Genomic DNA, 17,615 nt, shown 5'->3' on the forward strand with positions numbered 1-17,615 from the left:
GGTTCGTGGGTTCGAGCCCCATGTCAGCTGTCAGCACAGAGCCTGGAGCCTGCTTCAGATTCTGTGTCTCCCTCTCTCTCTGACCCTCCCCTGCTCACGCTGTCTCTTTCTCTTTCCCTCTCTCTCTCAAAAATAAATAAAGCATTAAAAAAGTTAAAAGATATGTTCATAAAGGCAGCAAAACCAAGGAGACACTTTCTCAAAATTTATACAATTTTTAGATGGTACCTAAAGTGTTCCTTATCTGGAAAATCTATTCATGGATAATAGCTCATCTGTCTCCCTCCCACCAGTGCTAGAGAAAGTAGGTCTTAAAGCACAATTAAATGCACATCATTTGATCTGTTTTTAAAATTATTAGCCATAAGTAGCTGGACATTTGTAGCACTCTCCCACTGCCAAATTTAAATTCATTAATACTGAGTGTTTCCTGATTTAGTTCCAACAAGGAGTATGTAGCAATTAGGTTAAGGTTGAAAAGTCAACGCTAAAAAACTGTGCCTGCAGATTTGGGATTCAGAAAAGGCGGAGCCACGCCTCACAGAAACTCCCCCATCCACCTCGCCAAGATACTTGTAGACGTTCTGCTGTGTTTATACAACTTAGCTCTATGCAAGCTGGCGAGGACTGCGGTCCTCAAAAATAAAGGTAAGCGCTGGCAGAGAAATTGTGCAGTGAAAGCAGGTTATTGAATTTCCTTTCTCAAATGCTAATAACCTCAAAGCCAAAAAAGATAACTGTGTCTACTATATCCTGCAGTCCACGGTGCCAGGTGCTGGGAAAGGCCACCTCCCAAACAGACACAGCAGAAGAGCGCCCTTGACACAGGCGGCTTAAGGAAAATCTAGAGACAGCTTTGAAACAGTAACATGTGACACGCTTAAAGAGCTCAGTTTATAGCCATCTACTAAGCACAGGACTTTGGAGACAAAATGGTATTAGAAAACCAGTTCACTGAATCCAGTGTAGACTAGCAAGCCAATAATAAGATCTTAGCATTCACTTTTCAAGGCAGTCCTCATAAACTCCAGGCCCATCATGACAGTATCTCGATTTTCACAATAAATGTGCTCTTTTTTTTAATGTTTTATTTATTTTTGAGACAGAGAGAGACAGAGCATGAGAGGGAGAGAGGCAGAGAGAGAAAGGGAGACACAAAATCTGAAGACAGGGTCCAGCTCAGAGCCTGACACGGGGTTCAAACCCACAAACCGTGAGATCATGACCTGAGCCAAAATCAGAGGCTTTACCAACTGAGCCACCCAGGTGCCCCTAAATGTATTCTTTAAAAAGAGACTGCAAATAAGAACATATGTAAAGGACGTGGTGTGACTGGTATTTTTTAAAAAAGCTATGCTTCATCCTATAACAAGGAGACTTTTTAATCTAATTTCCTTGGTGTTACATATGCTAAACAGTGCACTTCCAGCTTGTGACAGTTTCACAAACAAGCCCCTCTAATTGTTTTTAGTCAGCAACAATGGTCTGTGCGTTGTCATGGTCCTCAAGGTGTCTCTGTCACCTGACCCATAATGCATCAGTTTCCCTTCTGATGATAGCCATTCAAATAAAGACCTAAAAGAACTTTGAGTTGCTAGGGAGATACACTTGCAAGTAAAAGAAGACAGTTTGTAGTGGACAAGTTTCACTGGGAGTATTAATTGATTTCTGATAGGCCATAGATATTCGGGCTGATGCTTTATTTCATGCCTGTGTTATTGGAAAGGAAGAGAAGACAGAAAAATAACCATCATGCTAAAAACAGAGAAGAAAATATGAAAAGAATACAGAACCACCAATTTTGATCTGATAATTTTAATTAGTCACTAAAGTGAAGGACAAACAGTGCTGGACATCAGATATAAAAAAGCCAAAGATCTCCCTGCTCCATTTCCTGGAGGCATGGTCCACCTTATATCACCCTTAACATTCTCTGTGGCCATGGAGAGACTACCACTGCCTTTCCTTTAATAGCTCATCATGAATCTCTGCCTTTTACTTGTTTAATTTTTCACCTTTAACCATTGAGCTGAACACAGATGGTAAAAACGAATGTGCAATATGGGCACATTTCTATCACCTTTCTTTAGAAACTATCCATTTCTTATATAGATAAAGTGTGAAGAAAAGGGAAAAAAGGAAGCTGGGAGGAAAGGAAAAAACAACTTGGCAATTTGTGAAAGAGAACAAGCAGGCAAAGAGGTCGAGAATAAAAGTCAAACAGGTTAAGAAAAGTCAACAGTAGGGGCACCTGGGTGGGTCAGTTGGTTAAATGTCTGACTTCAGCTCAGGTCATGATCTCACGGTTCAGGAGTTCGAGCCCCGCTCAGACTCTGTGCTGACCGCTCTGAGCCTGGAGTCTGCTTCGGATTCTGTGTCTCCTCTGTCTCTGCCCCTTCCCGCTCATTCTCTCTCTCTCTCTCTCTCTCTCTCTCCCTCTCTCTCTCTCAAAAATAAATAAACATTAAAAAAAAAAAAAAGACAGGACGCCTGGGTAGCTCAGTTGGTTGAGCATCCAACCTCCGCTCAGGTCATGATCAGGTCATGATCTCGTGGTTCATTGGTTGAAGCCCAGCATCGGGCTCTATGCTAACAGCTAGCTCAGAGCCTGGAGCCTATCTTCGGATTCTGTGTCTCCCTCTCCCGCTGACCCATCCCTGCTCACACATTCTCTCTCTTTCTCTTTCAAAAATAAGCATTAAAAATTAAAATAAATAAATAAATAAATAAATATTTTATAAAAGGGCAAGTCAACAGTAGATTGGCTACTTCTAGAGGTCAATGCAAATGATACTGAAAGATTGACAGATTTCCTCTTTCGCTCTTCCCCCACACTGTATACATTTTTAGAAAAATGGACAATGTATATCCTATCTACTACAACTTAGGTTATAAATATTTTATATCATACAATTCAGAATCAAGCTCTAGATTGACTTCCCCTTTATTGTTGCTGTCTAGCACAACAATGGAAAGCATTCCATTTGGTTGAGGTGTCTGTACGTATTTTATATTGCCAAGGACATAAGCATACAGATGAAATTGATAGACTATTTTTCAGGCTAACTAGAAACTAGTGGAGCATCAAATCGTGTTGAGAACATTGGAATAATTAATGGCAATTCTGAAATAAATAATTTTATTTTAAGCAAGAAGTCATCCTCGTGTGACCTCTAGAGGAAAACCATAGAAAAGAGATACCATATTTTTTTTTTACTTTTTACTTATTTTTGAGACAGAGAGAGACAGAGCGTGAGTAAAGGAGGGGCAGAGAGAGAGAGAAGGAGACACAGAACCCAAAGCAGGCTCCAGACTCTGAGCTGTCAGCACAGAGCCCGACACAGGACTTGAACTCATGAACCGTGAGACCATGACCCGAGCCGATGTTGGACACTTACCTGACAGAGCCACTCAGGTGTCCCTGAGATACTGCATTTTTAATAACAAAACAAATGTGTTGCTCATTTTTAAAACTTATGCTTTGGATGTGAAACTAATGTAGCATCATGTGTCAACTATTTTCAAAACAAAACTTAACACTTTGGTATTAAGCTTTTTAAAGAGATGCCACATCCAAAAGTCTCCTTGTTGTAAGCTGATTTCAAATGGAATTATATGTTTATTTTTGCTCATTGTCTCCTAGTGAGGTAGAAAGATGTCCTTTGACTGCAAGCCCACATAGAGGCAGTGAGTTATTTTGGCTCCAGACAAACAAGGTGGACCTATGCCATGTGTACCCACACACGTTCAAGGCTTCGCAGTCTAATCCTTAATTACGCAGTCTTACAGTTCTGTGCTTTTTAGTAAAATAAAAAAGTTTCTTAAAGCAGCACTTTTGAAGAACTGGAAAGCATTCTTGCTGTCTCAGACATTTGTTGACAGTCTTGTAACATCAGCGATCTGTCAAGCCTTCCCTGGTTTATACAATGTTCTCTTTTCATGTAGCGATGAAGATACCGCTTTTCATAGAATTCTCAGTGCTTACCGTCTTCCAAACAAAGCTTAGTGAGGTTTTACTATCATTCTTTCCTATTGACTTGATGTTGATGTTTTTCTTTTAACTCGATGTTTTTCTCCCAAAGTTCTCTTTGGCTGGATACTTCTTTTTAATGCTTTTTCTGGCTTGCCTTCAGAAACTTTACCTCTTCAAACGTTCTGGCTCAGAAATTAAATAGGAACTCTGCTCTTTATTCATTTTCATATAATGCTTCCATCAGATGGATGAATTCTAAAGTATTCACTTTGAAGAAACTTGAACGAAGTTGTGAAAACATTTGCAGCATACTTAAAATGTGCTGACTATTCCATTTCTCAGTGGAAAGTAGGATTGAAATGTGATTTTCTTTTGTTAAGTGGAAAGAATGACTTGAATGTATCTAAAATTGCTAGATATGTTGCACATCATGTCAACTGTCATTGTTTTGTAATGTTCTGGTCACCCTTTATATTTCTTTAGTTAATTTTACCCTTACTATATCACATTGAAAAGAGAAACATTTTACAGAGCTTGAAAATCAGGGAAAGCTTAATTTACTTGGTCAAGAATACTCAGCCACTTTATGTTTTGCCAGAATTAGACTTTAGATCGGTGTTTCTACCATTCAGCACAGTGTCCACCAGTTAAAAGATCCCTCCACGTGCCTGCCTGATTAGCAATAAAAGCGACCATTCTGTCCATGTGCTAAGCAGAGGCGAGAAAGAATATGGTGAGGAAGGCAGGTTTTGAGCATAAAATCCTAATAGACATGGAGGTGTAGAATTAGGTCAGTGACCTATTTTTTCATTTCCCAGTTTCCTTATCTATAAAATAAAGAAAATATTAGAATTTACATCAAAGAGTTCTTGTGAGGATTAAGTAAGCAAGTACATGTAAAGAAGTGAGGGGAGTACCTGGGTGCCTTGGTAGTCTAAGCATCCGACTTTGGCTCAAGTCATGATCTCATGGTCCATGGGTTTGAGCCCCGTGTCAGTCAGCTCAGAGCCAGGAGCCTGCTTCAGATTCTGTGTCTCACTCTTCTCTCCACCCCTCCCCTGCTCATGCTCTCTCTCTCTCTCTCTCTCTCTCTCTCCCTCTCTCTTTCTCTCTCTCTCTCTCTCTCTCTCTCTCTCTCTCTCTCTCTCTCTCTCTCAAATAAATAAACCTTAAAGATTTTTTTAAAAAGAATACTAGTGTAAATGTTATGTTTAGTACTATTGATAATCATCAAGAAAATCCTAAAACCAACTCAACAAAAATATGCAGAAACTGATGGGTCATATGCAAACTTCTGTATGCCCAGAGGAAATCCATGGTACTAACTCACTGAGCAGGAATACTTAAGTGAGCCTTTTGAGAGGAGGAGAGACATGTATCAGCTCATGAATTCACATCACCTACATGTGTGCCCACTTCTATTGATCTCCCAATGTCACTCCTTTTTACTCCTCATATTACTATGTAAGGAGAGTGCCAGATTATCTGTGTGACACACCTCAAGCACCCTACAACTACTAGCTGAATTAAAGAATAGACCCAAATGGGAGACAAGAAGAGTGAAAAGATGGACCTTGTCCCACATTTTCAATGATTATGTCTTTTCTTTGCCCACTACTGTGACTTTTTCTGTCACTCGTGAATGCTCTGTCATTAAAATTCATATAAGTCTTGAGGCAGTACTTCATTCCTTTTATTTTCTTCACTTTATTGGGAGACCAGAGGGTGTAGATCTGGGTCATTTTTGTGTTTTCCCAATATCTGGTATGTCTGTTAGAGCATTGTAGGTGCTGACCAAATGCTTATTGATATAGGAATGAATGAGGTCTCTCCTTGTAATTATTTATGGAGTTAATGGAGAGAGACTTGGATGGGCACATGAGGAAGAGATAAGCTGAAAGCGGAGAAGGGTATAAAGAGAGTTCATGGACAAACTCTGCTTCTCAGCATTATAAATGCTTAGTTATTATTACTGCTTTTGTTGTTGTTATTGTTGTTGTTAGGTGCATTATCTTATGTCCTCCAGGTCCTTCCAGATTTCCTCTAGTCCCTCAGCACAGCGGCTATTTTTACAAAATAATTTTATTTGCTCATACCACAGTCATCATTATAGATGCCCCAGAGCACATAGTCCATGAGACTCCGGGAGGGGGTTGGTGAATGCAGAGAGGTGCCCACGTCTATCCCCTTGTGGAGCCCCTTCTCCGGGGCATCAGCCTGCAGAAGCGGTGGTGGGTTATGCTCCCACCCCAGCTGGAGCATTGCATTTTTGGATCCATGAATTTCGTACTTAAAAGCCTAAACACAGAGCAGTAGTCAATCTCGGTTATCCTTTCAGGTAACTGTTTGCTAGATCTCCCACGCAAGCAGATACTGGGCCCTGAAGAACTCCCCGGACAGACGTATGATGCCACCCAGCAGTGCAACCTGACATTTGGGCCTGAGTACTCGGTGTGTCCTGGCATGGACGTGTGCGCTCGCCTGTGGTGCGCCGTGGTGCGCCAGGGCCAGATGGTGTGTCTGACCAAGAAGCTGCCAGCCGTGGAAGGGACACCATGTGGGAAAGGGAGGATCTGCCTGCAGGGCAAGTGTGTGGACAAGACCAAGAAAAAGTATTATTCAGTAAGTGATTTTGTCACGCAATGCCTGGAGACGCAGGATCCGAAGTACATTCCTGCGACATGTGTGGGTACCATCACCAGAAGGCTTTATTTCCTGGTTAAAATACTTTTCCTGGAAAGGCCCAAGCAGAGCGTTGGCTCACTGTCCAAGTCCCAAGGAGACGTCAAGGTTGTCACACAACCATGCGTTCTCAGAGACCCTGACAGCAGCCGAAGTTCTTCACCCGCTCTCTTCAGCAAAGGAGTTTATAACATTCTTCCCTTTCATCTTCCTGCTGCAGTTGCCAGAGTAGTAGACCTAGGGCGTCAGGATAGAGCTAATCATTCCCTGTGGTGTAGTTACATGTATTGTGAGTGCATGTGGTGTGGGTGCACGGGGTGTGGGTGCACTGGGGGTGAATGAACTTGGTGTGGATGCACGGGGTGTGGGTGCACGTGGTGTGGGTGCACGAGGTGTGGGTGCACGGGGTGTAAGTGCATGTGGTTCAGGTGCACGGGGTGTGGGTGCATGTGGTGTGAGTGCACGGGGTGTGGGTGCACGGGGGGGTGAATGAACTTGATGTGGATGCATGGGGTGTGAGTGCACAGGGTGTGGGTGCACAGGGTGTGGGTGCACGGGGGTGAATGGACTTGGTGTGAGTGCATGGGGTGTGAGTGCACAGGGTGTGAGTGCACGGGGTGTGTGTGCACGGGGTGTGAGTGCAGGGGGGATGGGTGCACAGGAGGTGAATGCACAGGGTGTGGGTACATGGGGTGTGAGTGCACATGGTGTGGGTGCACGGGTTGTGGCTGCACGGGGTGTAGGTGCATGCGGTGCAGGTGCACGGGGTGTGGGTGCACATGGTATGGGTGCACGAAGTGTGGGTGCTTGGGGGGGTGAATGAATGTGGTGTGGGTGCACAGGGTGTGGGTACATGGGGTGTGAGTGCCTGTGGTGTGGATGCACGGGGTGTGAGTGCATGTGGTATGAGTCCATGGGGTGTGGGGGCACTTCAGTATCTGTCATATTTCGTCTCGACAGAGAAAGACCCTAGTCTCATCAAGAACTAAGCTAAACTCACGTCCAATACGTTTATCCCTGCAACAGGGGTCTGCTTCAGATGGGATGCAGAACATAGGTACTAAAGATGGAGAAACGTGTAAATACAATCAGCCCTGCCGGGCATCACGCAAAACCCTCAGCACCATATATTTTGTTAACGATGCAGAATCAGAGTTGACAAAAAGTTAGCTATAAGTCAGTGGTTACTAAGAGAAGTATCAGAAGGCCCAGAGAAACTAGGAGTGAACCTTGCAGTGTGGTTCAATACTGACAGTGAAACATTCAGATCCTAGTGCCACGGGACCGCAGGGAGCAGAAAAGATGGATTGCCTAGAATTGGAAATTCATTGCAGTTCCAGAACATCCAATATCTGTGACCATGTTCAATCCAGTGAAAATGTGTACCTGGGATGGGGTTTTCCCTAGGTCATCGAACGCAAGTGATTTCCGAATGTCCATTTTGAGTGTTGTTCTGCTTTCTGAGTTTAAAATGTCTTCTATTTTCTATTTCAGACATCAAGCCACGGCAACTGGGGATCTTGGGGGCCCTGGGGCCAGTGTTCTCGCTCCTGTGGGGGAGGAGTACAGTTTGCCTATCGCCATTGCAATAACCCCGCCCCCAGGAACAGTGGTCGCTACTGCACCGGGAAGAGGGCCATCTACCGCTCCTGCAGCGTCACACCCTGCCCACCCAACGGTAAGCTGCTCCCTAGTGTCAGCAGCCGCCATGCCCCACTTGTCATCTGTTTTCTAGAAGTAATAAATCAGGCTGGAGAAGTAGACTATTCCTCTTGTCTTTCACAGTTCCACCAGTGTGCAAATCAATAACGGACGCATGAGTGATTTTTAAACTGGGGTAAAAACAATTCTTGGCCCCTGGGTGGCTCAGTCGGTTAAACGGCTGACTTCGGCTCAGGTCATGATCTCGTGCTTTGTGGGTTCGAGCCCCACATCAGGCTCTGGGGTGACAGCTTGGAGCCTGGAACCTGCTTCAGATTCTGTGTCTACCTCTCTCTCTGCCCTCCCCTGCTCATGCTCTATCTCTCTATCTCTCAAAATAAATAAATGTTAAAAAATAAAGACATAAAAATAAAAGCAATTTGATATTCAGAGTGTAGGAAGAAAATAAGGGTTGTTTTCAACGCCCTGTATGAGTAGAATCCTTCAACACTTGTGTGTAAAGGGGTCCTGCATGAAAAAAGTTTGCATCTTCTTAAAATTGTGTCAAAGCACAAGATTATGACTAAGGGTCAGAATGGATAAAGTAATAACATGACCTGTTTGTTTTTTAGGGAAATCTTTTCGCCATGAACAGTGTGAGGCCAAAAATGGATATCAGTCTGACGCAAAAGGGGTCAAGACCTTTGTGGAATGGGTTCCCAAGTACGCAGGCGTCCTGCTGGGGGATGTGTGCAAACTGACCTGCAGGGCTAAGGGCACTGGCTACTACGTGGTGTTTTCTCCAAAGGTAACTGCCCACCACCTGTCCAGAAACAGGAGAGCCTCGCTGGAGGTTATCTGATAGAGTAAAGCTTCGACCAACCAAATACAGTCGTTCTTCTGGGGGTGGCTAGATTTTGGAGGGTTTTCTTTTCATTTTTCTAAGGTCTATATTTTCACACCTTCTACAGAGAACCCAAATTAGTCTGTAGAAACAAAACAAGGGCTTGTTTTAAAAGCTATTTTTACAAAGTGTAAAAAGTGCACAAAGTGTAGCTCTGTCAGGGAAGGTGAGGTGTGACCTTTACTTCAAATTAACCTTGGAAAACAACTAGAACTTCCTAGGCATGTTTGTATGGGGAACTGAAAGCAAGAAAGCTTTCTGTTTTTCCATCATTTAATTAAGAATTACTTTGGTGATTCATGAAGATAGGTTTCAAGATCATCACACCTGACCCAGTCTTTAAATGTTTTTTTAACATCTATTTATTTTTGAGAGAGAAACATAGGCAGAGCACTTGGGGGAGGGGCAGAGAGAGAGGGAGACAGACTCTGAAGCAGGCTCCAGGCTCCGAGCTGTCAGCACAGAGCCTGATGCAGGGCTTGAACTCACAAACCATGAGATCATGACCTGAGCCGGAGTCAGACACTCAGCCGACTGAGCCACTCAGGCCTCCCGTGACCCAGACTTTTACATGTCTTACACCCATAATATGAATTCATGTCCCTATAGGTCTAAATGTTATAATATATGTGTATGAAACTATTCCTTATTTTTCCCAGGATAGCATTTTATAAGTTACTAACAGTTTTATTTTTCACACAATAGTATGAAGCAATTAAAAATACTATTTATCAAACTTGTCAACAGGTGCTCCATTTACAACTACCTCTGACATTGGCTTTCAGATATGTGACATATTACTGACGGATAAGTTAATGTCTAACTTAAGTCATTTCTTAAATACCTTCTCTTTTTAGTGTAAAATAATACATTTTTATTTAAAAATATGACAAAACAATAAAAGCAAAAACATCACCTGGAAATGCCACCATTTGGAGAAATGTGAGTCTGAAGTATACCCCACTTCAATTTGCACACATACGCACACTCACACACTCACACACATATGAAAAGAGTAGTAGATACCCAAATACAAAATACAAGTTTATTTATATGTATGGCTACACTTGTTATTTATATATATACTCACATGCACAAACAGCAGAGTGCATATACATACTATTTTATAATGAGCTTTTTAAATATATACTGATTTACTGATTCTTTTACTCAAAATATATATTCAGTGTCTTTCAGGAAATGGTTTGCTCTGACTTCCCAGACTCCATTTCTACACTAATATGTTTGTCTCTATTTCAGCATCTGACAGTCCAACACATGATAGCGCACTCTTTCCAACCACAACAAGGTTTTGAATGTCAAGTATAGATTTTCAAATATAGTAACAAATATGCCACCAAGAAGGATCTCTGGCACCTTGAGCTCCACAGTTTTCTGCTCCCCTCACAAGGGACATGTCCCACATGCAAAGTGAAACGATTATTTCTAGCAATATAGAAAAGCAAGACAATACCTTGGGAACATCTTAGGTAGACAGGAAGGGAGATGAGGACTTTGGGTCTCCTGGTGTATTTGGAACTAAGCTCAAGAGAGAAAGTGCCTAACCGAGATTTATCTCAGATCTTCCTTCTGCCAATATGTCAAGGATTTTTCGTTTAGATACTCCTGGGGGCTATGCTTTTTCGGTTGTTTATGTTTCAATGTACTATCCCGATGAGACTCAAAACTCAATGGCTTAGAACTTGCTCTTTTACTGTGGAAACCAAGTACACATGCACAAATCTTTTGCGCTGCTAATGTAAGTCTCACTATTCAGGTGACGGATGGGACCGAATGCAGGCCATACAGTAACTCCGTGTGCGTCCGGGGGAAATGTGTCCGGACTGGCTGTGATGGCATCATCGGCTCCAAGCTGCAGTATGACAAGTGCGCAGTGTGCGGGGGAGACAACTCCAGTTGCACCAAGGTGGTCGGGACCTTCAATAAAAAAAGGTGAGGGGTAGAATGCTTGCCCTTATGTGACTAGAACACAGCTTGAGACTTAAGAAACTGAAAACTTAACTCTTGTTACATCATGAGCCGTCTATGGAGGGGTCCAGAACGGCTCTAGTAACATATCCTATGCATGAGAACCGGTGACGGGAGATGAGAAAACTCTGGTAGCAGAGCAGAAGCTCCTGGCGCCTCTGGAAGCAAATAAACTGCAATGGCTCTGAGGTCAAGGTCTTGCAGAGTAGGAAAACTGTGAAGGAAAAATCCAGCGTCCCCGCTAGCATCTCACTAATAACAGATCACTAGCTGTATCTATTATTTCTGAAACATAATTTAGGGAAGGATGGCCAGGTTCCATCATAATTATTTTGTTTTACAAATGATTTTTCATTAAATTGTATTTTTCTTGAGAAGATCTTTAAGTCAATTGCAGTGATGGAGACAATCCCATTTATAGTGACCTCTCCTGGTTTAAGTCTTTTTATAGAGAAATATATACAGTAACGTATGCTTCTTGTTATGGTCCTGGATCATGCTTTTGTTTTAAATATGTAAATTTATAAAGTATCCAATATTTGGGGACATGAGTGGCTTCCCTTCAGGGCATGATAGGGTTCATGGGTTCAAGTCCCATATTGGACTCCATGCTGATGGTGCAGAGCCTCCTTGGGATTCTCTGTCTCCCTCTCGGTCTCTACACCTCCCCTGCTCCCTCTACCTCTATCAAAATAAGTGAATAAGCTTAAAAAATAATAAAAATAATGTACCCAATTTTTGGCATGAAATATTTTGGTATCAGCTAGGAAGGGGGAGCCGGCTAAAGAGTCTGAGGGAATACAGGATTGTCTTTCCCCCTTGGCAACCACCTTTAAGCTAAGCAATGTTGGTCCAGTACACCTGTATTCATGATGTGTGCACTATATTGTCTTTACTGGAGGTAATATGCAAACCAGAGTAACAGTAAGAATTTATTAAAGCAACCACGTCATGTTATTGTGAACAACTGGAAATTATCTTTGACATAATTTAAAAAATTATTTGGCTAAATAATCTATTGTAAGTTAAAATATGCATTACTAATCTTATTTGCTAGCAATTCATCGGACTGTATTGAGCCATCTCTGTAGAAGACCCTGCACGTCAATTACATACCACATTTTTATTCATTAAAAAATTTTTTTAAATTATTTTTGAGAGAGAGAGAGAGAGAGAGAGACAGAATGAGCAGGGGAGGGACTGATAGGGAGATACAGAATCTGAAGCAGGCTCCAGGCTCTGAGCTGTCAGCACAGATCCCAATGCGGGGCTCGAACCCACGAACCTTGAGATCATGGCCTGAGCCAAAGCCAGACGCTTAACCGACTGAGCACCCGGGCGCCCCTCATACCACATTTTTATATATTGCAAAGGTGCAAGACCCCTTACAACAAATGAGTCTACCTTTTTGTTTTACAAATGAGGCACCCGGGACTCTGAAAGTTTAGGGCTTATCTAATTTTGCACGGTTCTTCAATGCTAAAATAAAGGCTGTACCTTAGGTCATAATATGAAAAGCCTATTTTTTTTAAAAAAAAGAAGAAGAAGGAAAGGGAAGACATTCAGGAATCAAATAAGAAATAAAATACCTTATGTACTATAGGCTATGTATTCTTCCTACATAAACTTATAAGCCACTTTTTTAAGTACTAAATTTAGCATTTTGTTTCTGTATTGACACCCAATATCTGCATATTTGTTGTCACATGAAAAGATGAAGAAATTCATGGTAGTGACAAGTGGTGGGGAACATAGTAGCTTGCCAGTTGATTTAACCAAGATTGTATTGCATGATACAAATGACCTGTTTAACTCTTCCAAATAAATTACCTCGGCCAAGTGTGATGTAGGGGAAAGGACATTGATCTTGAAACTGAAACCTTGGCAGAGAAGCTCTGACTCAGTAGATGACAAAGATGGTGTGATCTTTCAAGAGTCACTTCTTTTTTTTTTCTCTCTCAGAATTCTTCTTTAATGTTTACTTATTTTTGAGAGAGACAAAAAGAGAGAGGGAGAGAGAGAGAAAGCACGAGCTGGGAAGAGGAAGGAGAGAGGGAGACACAAAATCTGAAGCAGGTGCCAGGTTCTGAGCTGTCAGCCCAGACCCCGATGCGGGGCTCAAACTCACAATCATTGAGACCATGACCTGAGCCCAAGTTGGACGCTTAACCGCCTCAGCCACCCAGGTGCCCCGATGATCAGAATTCTTGAGAGTAGAATGGACTTAATAGTAATTATCTTGCAAGTTAATATTGTGAGCATCAGATGAGATCATGCATATTAAAATATTTCAGCAAGCTCAGACCTCTTCGCAAATATGACCCTAATCTTAATTCACTCCTTACTCAATGTTCTTTATCTCAGTAAGTGGCAGCTCAGTCCTCCTTTGTACCAGGAGACTGGTAGTCAGGTACTCTCAGTGCCAGGAGAGTAAGAGAACCGTATTTTATCGAGGTGCTAAGAAATCAAGGCCCTAGGCCTCCTAATTCCCGCTGCCTTGGAAAGCTCAGTCTGAAGGCCTCCAGCAATGCTAATAATGCCAACTGTTTCTCATGAATCTGAGAAACACTCTAAGGAATAACGATGAAAAAAAAAAAAAAAAAAGCTCTCCTACCTGATTCCCTTCCCCTTCGTTCATTCTTTATTTTCTTTCCACCTTGTTAGGTAACATTTAAACTCTGAATATAACCAGGATGTATTTGCCTGTCACTGTGATAAAGGATGACTGGCAGAGGCAAGGGTTTCATTCCTACATGGGGTTACTGTGAAAGGAGCATAAGGTAGGAGTAAAGGGCCATGGCTTTGGAGCCCAGCACTGGCACTAGCTCGGGAGCACCCTTGTTCAAATACTTTCATACACCTCCACTTTATATGCTGTCTGTGTCAGATGACATATTCTCTCCAACATCCCTTCAGGTTTTGGAGTCACTGTAAGTTTGCCTATGATCTCCTGATACTAGACATTTAAAAAAAAAAAAGTCCTGTAACAAATTCTAGGCCACTGCATGTTACAAAAATAAGAATAATAAGTCAAGTAGAATGGGTAAGCAATACCGTCAGCATTGCATCTTCTCTCTGCCAACACAATAGAAAGTGGCAGTCGATGTTCATCAGATTCCCAACACACAAAGGATTTCCCTGGGGAGGAGCCCCTTTCTAGATTCTGAGGGAATGCCTGGGCAGGGCAAATGTGCTCAGGATTTTCAGGGTACAAATCAGGTGCCCCATAATCTCTAAACCTGAGTAAGAATTTTGCAGTAGATAATTAAATTTCACACACATCAAACTACACCGGAAATTTATTTATTTCTGTTCAAATAACTAAAAGAGTAAAACATATGGTGACCTTAGTATAAAATTACTTATAGAGGCAGAGATTTTCACAAAAGAGGACTCCTTACTCGTGTAGTCTCCGGCACTCGGTTAGCATTTCTGTCCTGGCATTTTTCAAAAGCTGTGGATATTAGAGATATTGATGCCTTTGCCCATTTTCCTGAGCAGACAATGGGTTGTTTGAGACCTAACTTATTTGTCACCCATGATATAGCCTCACTTCATCTGTCATGTTCATGGACACAGAGCATTTGAAGAAATTGACTTTGCCCTTAAAGAATCACTTTTTTCTTTCTCTCTTTATTTTTTTTTGTTTTGTTTTGTTCACTTTTTTTTCTTTTGATGATACAAGTCAGCTATGGTTACCCACTTACAGAATTTTACATTTCATTGGTGTTCTGCTCAAATAATCCAGAGTTCTAGTAGAAATAGAAACAGAACTTCTACTCTGTCTCTCGTTCAGCAGTTAAATCCAGGGTTCCCCAACTATTCTGCACATTTGGAATGACATGGACATTTGGAACAACTCCCAGAATCCTGCTGTCTCTCCACATTCTGACAGATGGGATTTAATTGGTCTGGGGTCTGGGGATTTAAATTTTTAAAAGACCTCTGCATGATTTTCATATGCAAAGAAGTTTGAGACCCATTAATTTAAAGATTTCTATGAGATTGAAGGCAGATTTTTGTTCGGGTTTATATATAGCCCGTTTTGTGCCAGAAAGAACATAAAGTAGCTTTGTAAAGATGATAGGATTTGGTAAGGGTATGTAATGTTTTTGAAAATCTAAATAAGGTTAGTATGCATTTTTAAAACAGAGGCAGGTTTTAACATCATCCTCATTTTGAAATCATAATAAAATGCATATACTCTCATAGTCTAATCACAGTTTTATTTTATTATAAGGACACTAATGTTTGAAGCCAATTTTAAACTAATCTCTTCACTACATTAAAAGGTTGTGTGAAAATAATGTAAGACTTTTAGAGAACTTTTATTTGTTTATCCACGTATTAAGTATTGACTTATTTTCCCTTCTTTCTCTGTCTCTTCTGTCTCTCTCTCTCTCGTTCTCTCCCCCTCTCGCCTCTGTGGACGTTCTTGTTTCCAGTAAGGGTTACACTGACGTGGTGAGGATCCCCGAAGGGGCAACCCACATAAAAGTTCGACAGTTCAAAGCCAAAGACCAGACTCGGTTCAGTGCCTACTTAGCCCTGAAGAAGAAAAACGGTGAGTACCTTATCAATGGGAAGTACATGATCTCCACCTCGGAAACCATCATCGACATCAACGGAACAGTCATGAACTACAGTGGGTGGAGCCACAGGGATGACTTCTTGCATGGGATGGGTTACTCAGCCACGAAGGAAATTCTAATAGTGCAAATTCTGGCAACAGATCCAACGAAAGCATTAGATGTCCGTTACAGTTTTTTTGTCCCCAAGAAATCCACCCAAAAAGTAAACTCTGTCACCAGCCACAGCAGCAATAAAGTGGGACCACACACTCCACAACTGCAGTGGGTGACAGGCCCCTGGCTCGCCTGTTCCAGGACCTGTGACACGGGCTGGCACACCAGGACGGTCCAGTGCCAGGATGCAAACCGGAAATTAGCGAAAGGATGCCTTCTCTCCCAAAGGCCTTCTGCATTTAAACAATGTTTGCTAAAGAAATGTTAGCCTGTGGTCATGAGCTTATGCCGAAATAAGTGGATGAATCGTCACTGATCAGTCATGGCGAATGGTGGTGATCAGTCGTGGTCAACGAGAGGTCTACCTGAAGCAGAGAAGTCACGCTTCAGTGTTGTTGTCAACAGGAGTCTAATTATGGGCAGAATCTGCTCTCTGTGACCAAATGAAGATGTGCACTGCTTCGTGTGACAGTGGTGACCTTGGAATACAGAAAAACCTGGGAGTTATTGAACATCCCCTGGGCTACAAGAATGAAAAAATACTGGTGAATGTAGAATCAGGGGACATTTGAAGATGGCAGAACAGTCTCCCCTTGTCACCTACCTCTTATACAATGTCTTCAAAGGCATAATCATTTTCATCCATAATACACAGTAGCTTATTTTTACTGTTTGTAAAACATTCTCCCTTGGTATGTCACTTTATATCACTTGGTTCTATTAAAAAATATGTATATATATATATATATATATTTCTATAAAAAATTGTTTGACCAAAGTAGGTCTGCAGCTATTTCAACTCCTTCCAGTTTCCAGAAAGAGCTGTGGATGTTTTACTGGAAATTAAGAACCTGCTGCTGTTTTCATAAGAAATCACATATTTTCCAACTACAGGAGATCAAATTTTAGTCAAAAACCATTTTGACAGCAAGCATCTTCTGAGGAATTCTAAAAATAAGAGGGATCTCGGTGTATCTAGTCATTTAAATACATACACGGATCCATTTATTCAAACTGACTGCCTGTGTTTTTTCAGGCAGATAGCCAAATTAATGTATAATTAGGATGTAGACGTAGTGTTTGTGTGTTTGTATGTTATGGATATTCAAGAGTCTAAAAACTAGTTTCCTCGCGTAAGAATTTTAAGAAAAAAAACACTTCACTGTACTTTCAATTTCTATCTGCACACCGCTTTCCCATTCAGAGGCCTCCATCTGCTGTTCTACGTTGTGTAATATTCATACAAAACACACGGCAGAGAGTTTCCTAATCACATCCAATACCTTCAACACTGGTATACCTCTTACCAGCAAGCCTTTAAAATGCGTTTGTTTTCGCTTGTATGTTTTGTTCAAGCATTCTGCAGGACCTGCAATGTTTTGCACTTCTTGTTGATTTAGTTTGGGAGGAGTCTTCAAGGTCACTTTGGAGCTGGCCACATCTAGAAGTGGTTATCATCAATGCAGCTCATGCAAAAGAAAAAAAATGGAGGTTAACATTAATAAGACTGTTTCCACACCATACAGGCAGTAATTATCTGCATTTCCTTTTTAAATCCAAGTATACTGAAACTGGCCTTAAAATTTTGCCCAGTTGGAAGGCACTTGGTTGTACCAGTAAGTGTTTGATGAAATGGGATGATTTTCGAGAAGTTTGTTGCTTCTATTTCCACAGCCTTTCT

General features: G+C 41.7%; 1 protein-coding gene across 1 annotated transcript in view; it reads left to right on the plus strand.

Annotated features, from left to right (window-relative positions):
* The window catches only part of ADAMTS5 (ADAM metallopeptidase with thrombospondin type 1 motif 5), a 44,642-nt gene extending 27,999 nt beyond the window's left edge, over nucleotides 1–16,643 (plus strand). The window contains exons 6-10 of the mRNA XM_029938680.1: nucleotides 6,312–6,595; nucleotides 8,150–8,333; nucleotides 8,929–9,104; nucleotides 10,978–11,153; nucleotides 15,635–16,643. Of these exons, the coding sequence (XP_029794540.1) occupies nucleotides 6,312–6,595; nucleotides 8,150–8,333; nucleotides 8,929–9,104; nucleotides 10,978–11,153; nucleotides 15,635–16,202 (1,388 nt within the window). The 3' untranslated portion in view covers nucleotides 16,203–16,643. The remainder of the gene's footprint in view (nucleotides 1–6,311; nucleotides 6,596–8,149; nucleotides 8,334–8,928; nucleotides 9,105–10,977; nucleotides 11,154–15,634) is intronic.
* The last annotated feature ends 972 nt before the right edge of the window (nucleotides 16,644–17,615 follow it).

Source organism: Suricata suricatta, chromosome 5, assembly GCF_006229205.1.
Source record: "Suricata suricatta isolate VVHF042 chromosome 5, meerkat_22Aug2017_6uvM2_HiC, whole genome shotgun sequence".
In the NCBI taxonomy this organism is placed as follows: Eukaryota; Metazoa; Chordata; class Mammalia; order Carnivora; family Herpestidae; genus Suricata; species Suricata suricatta.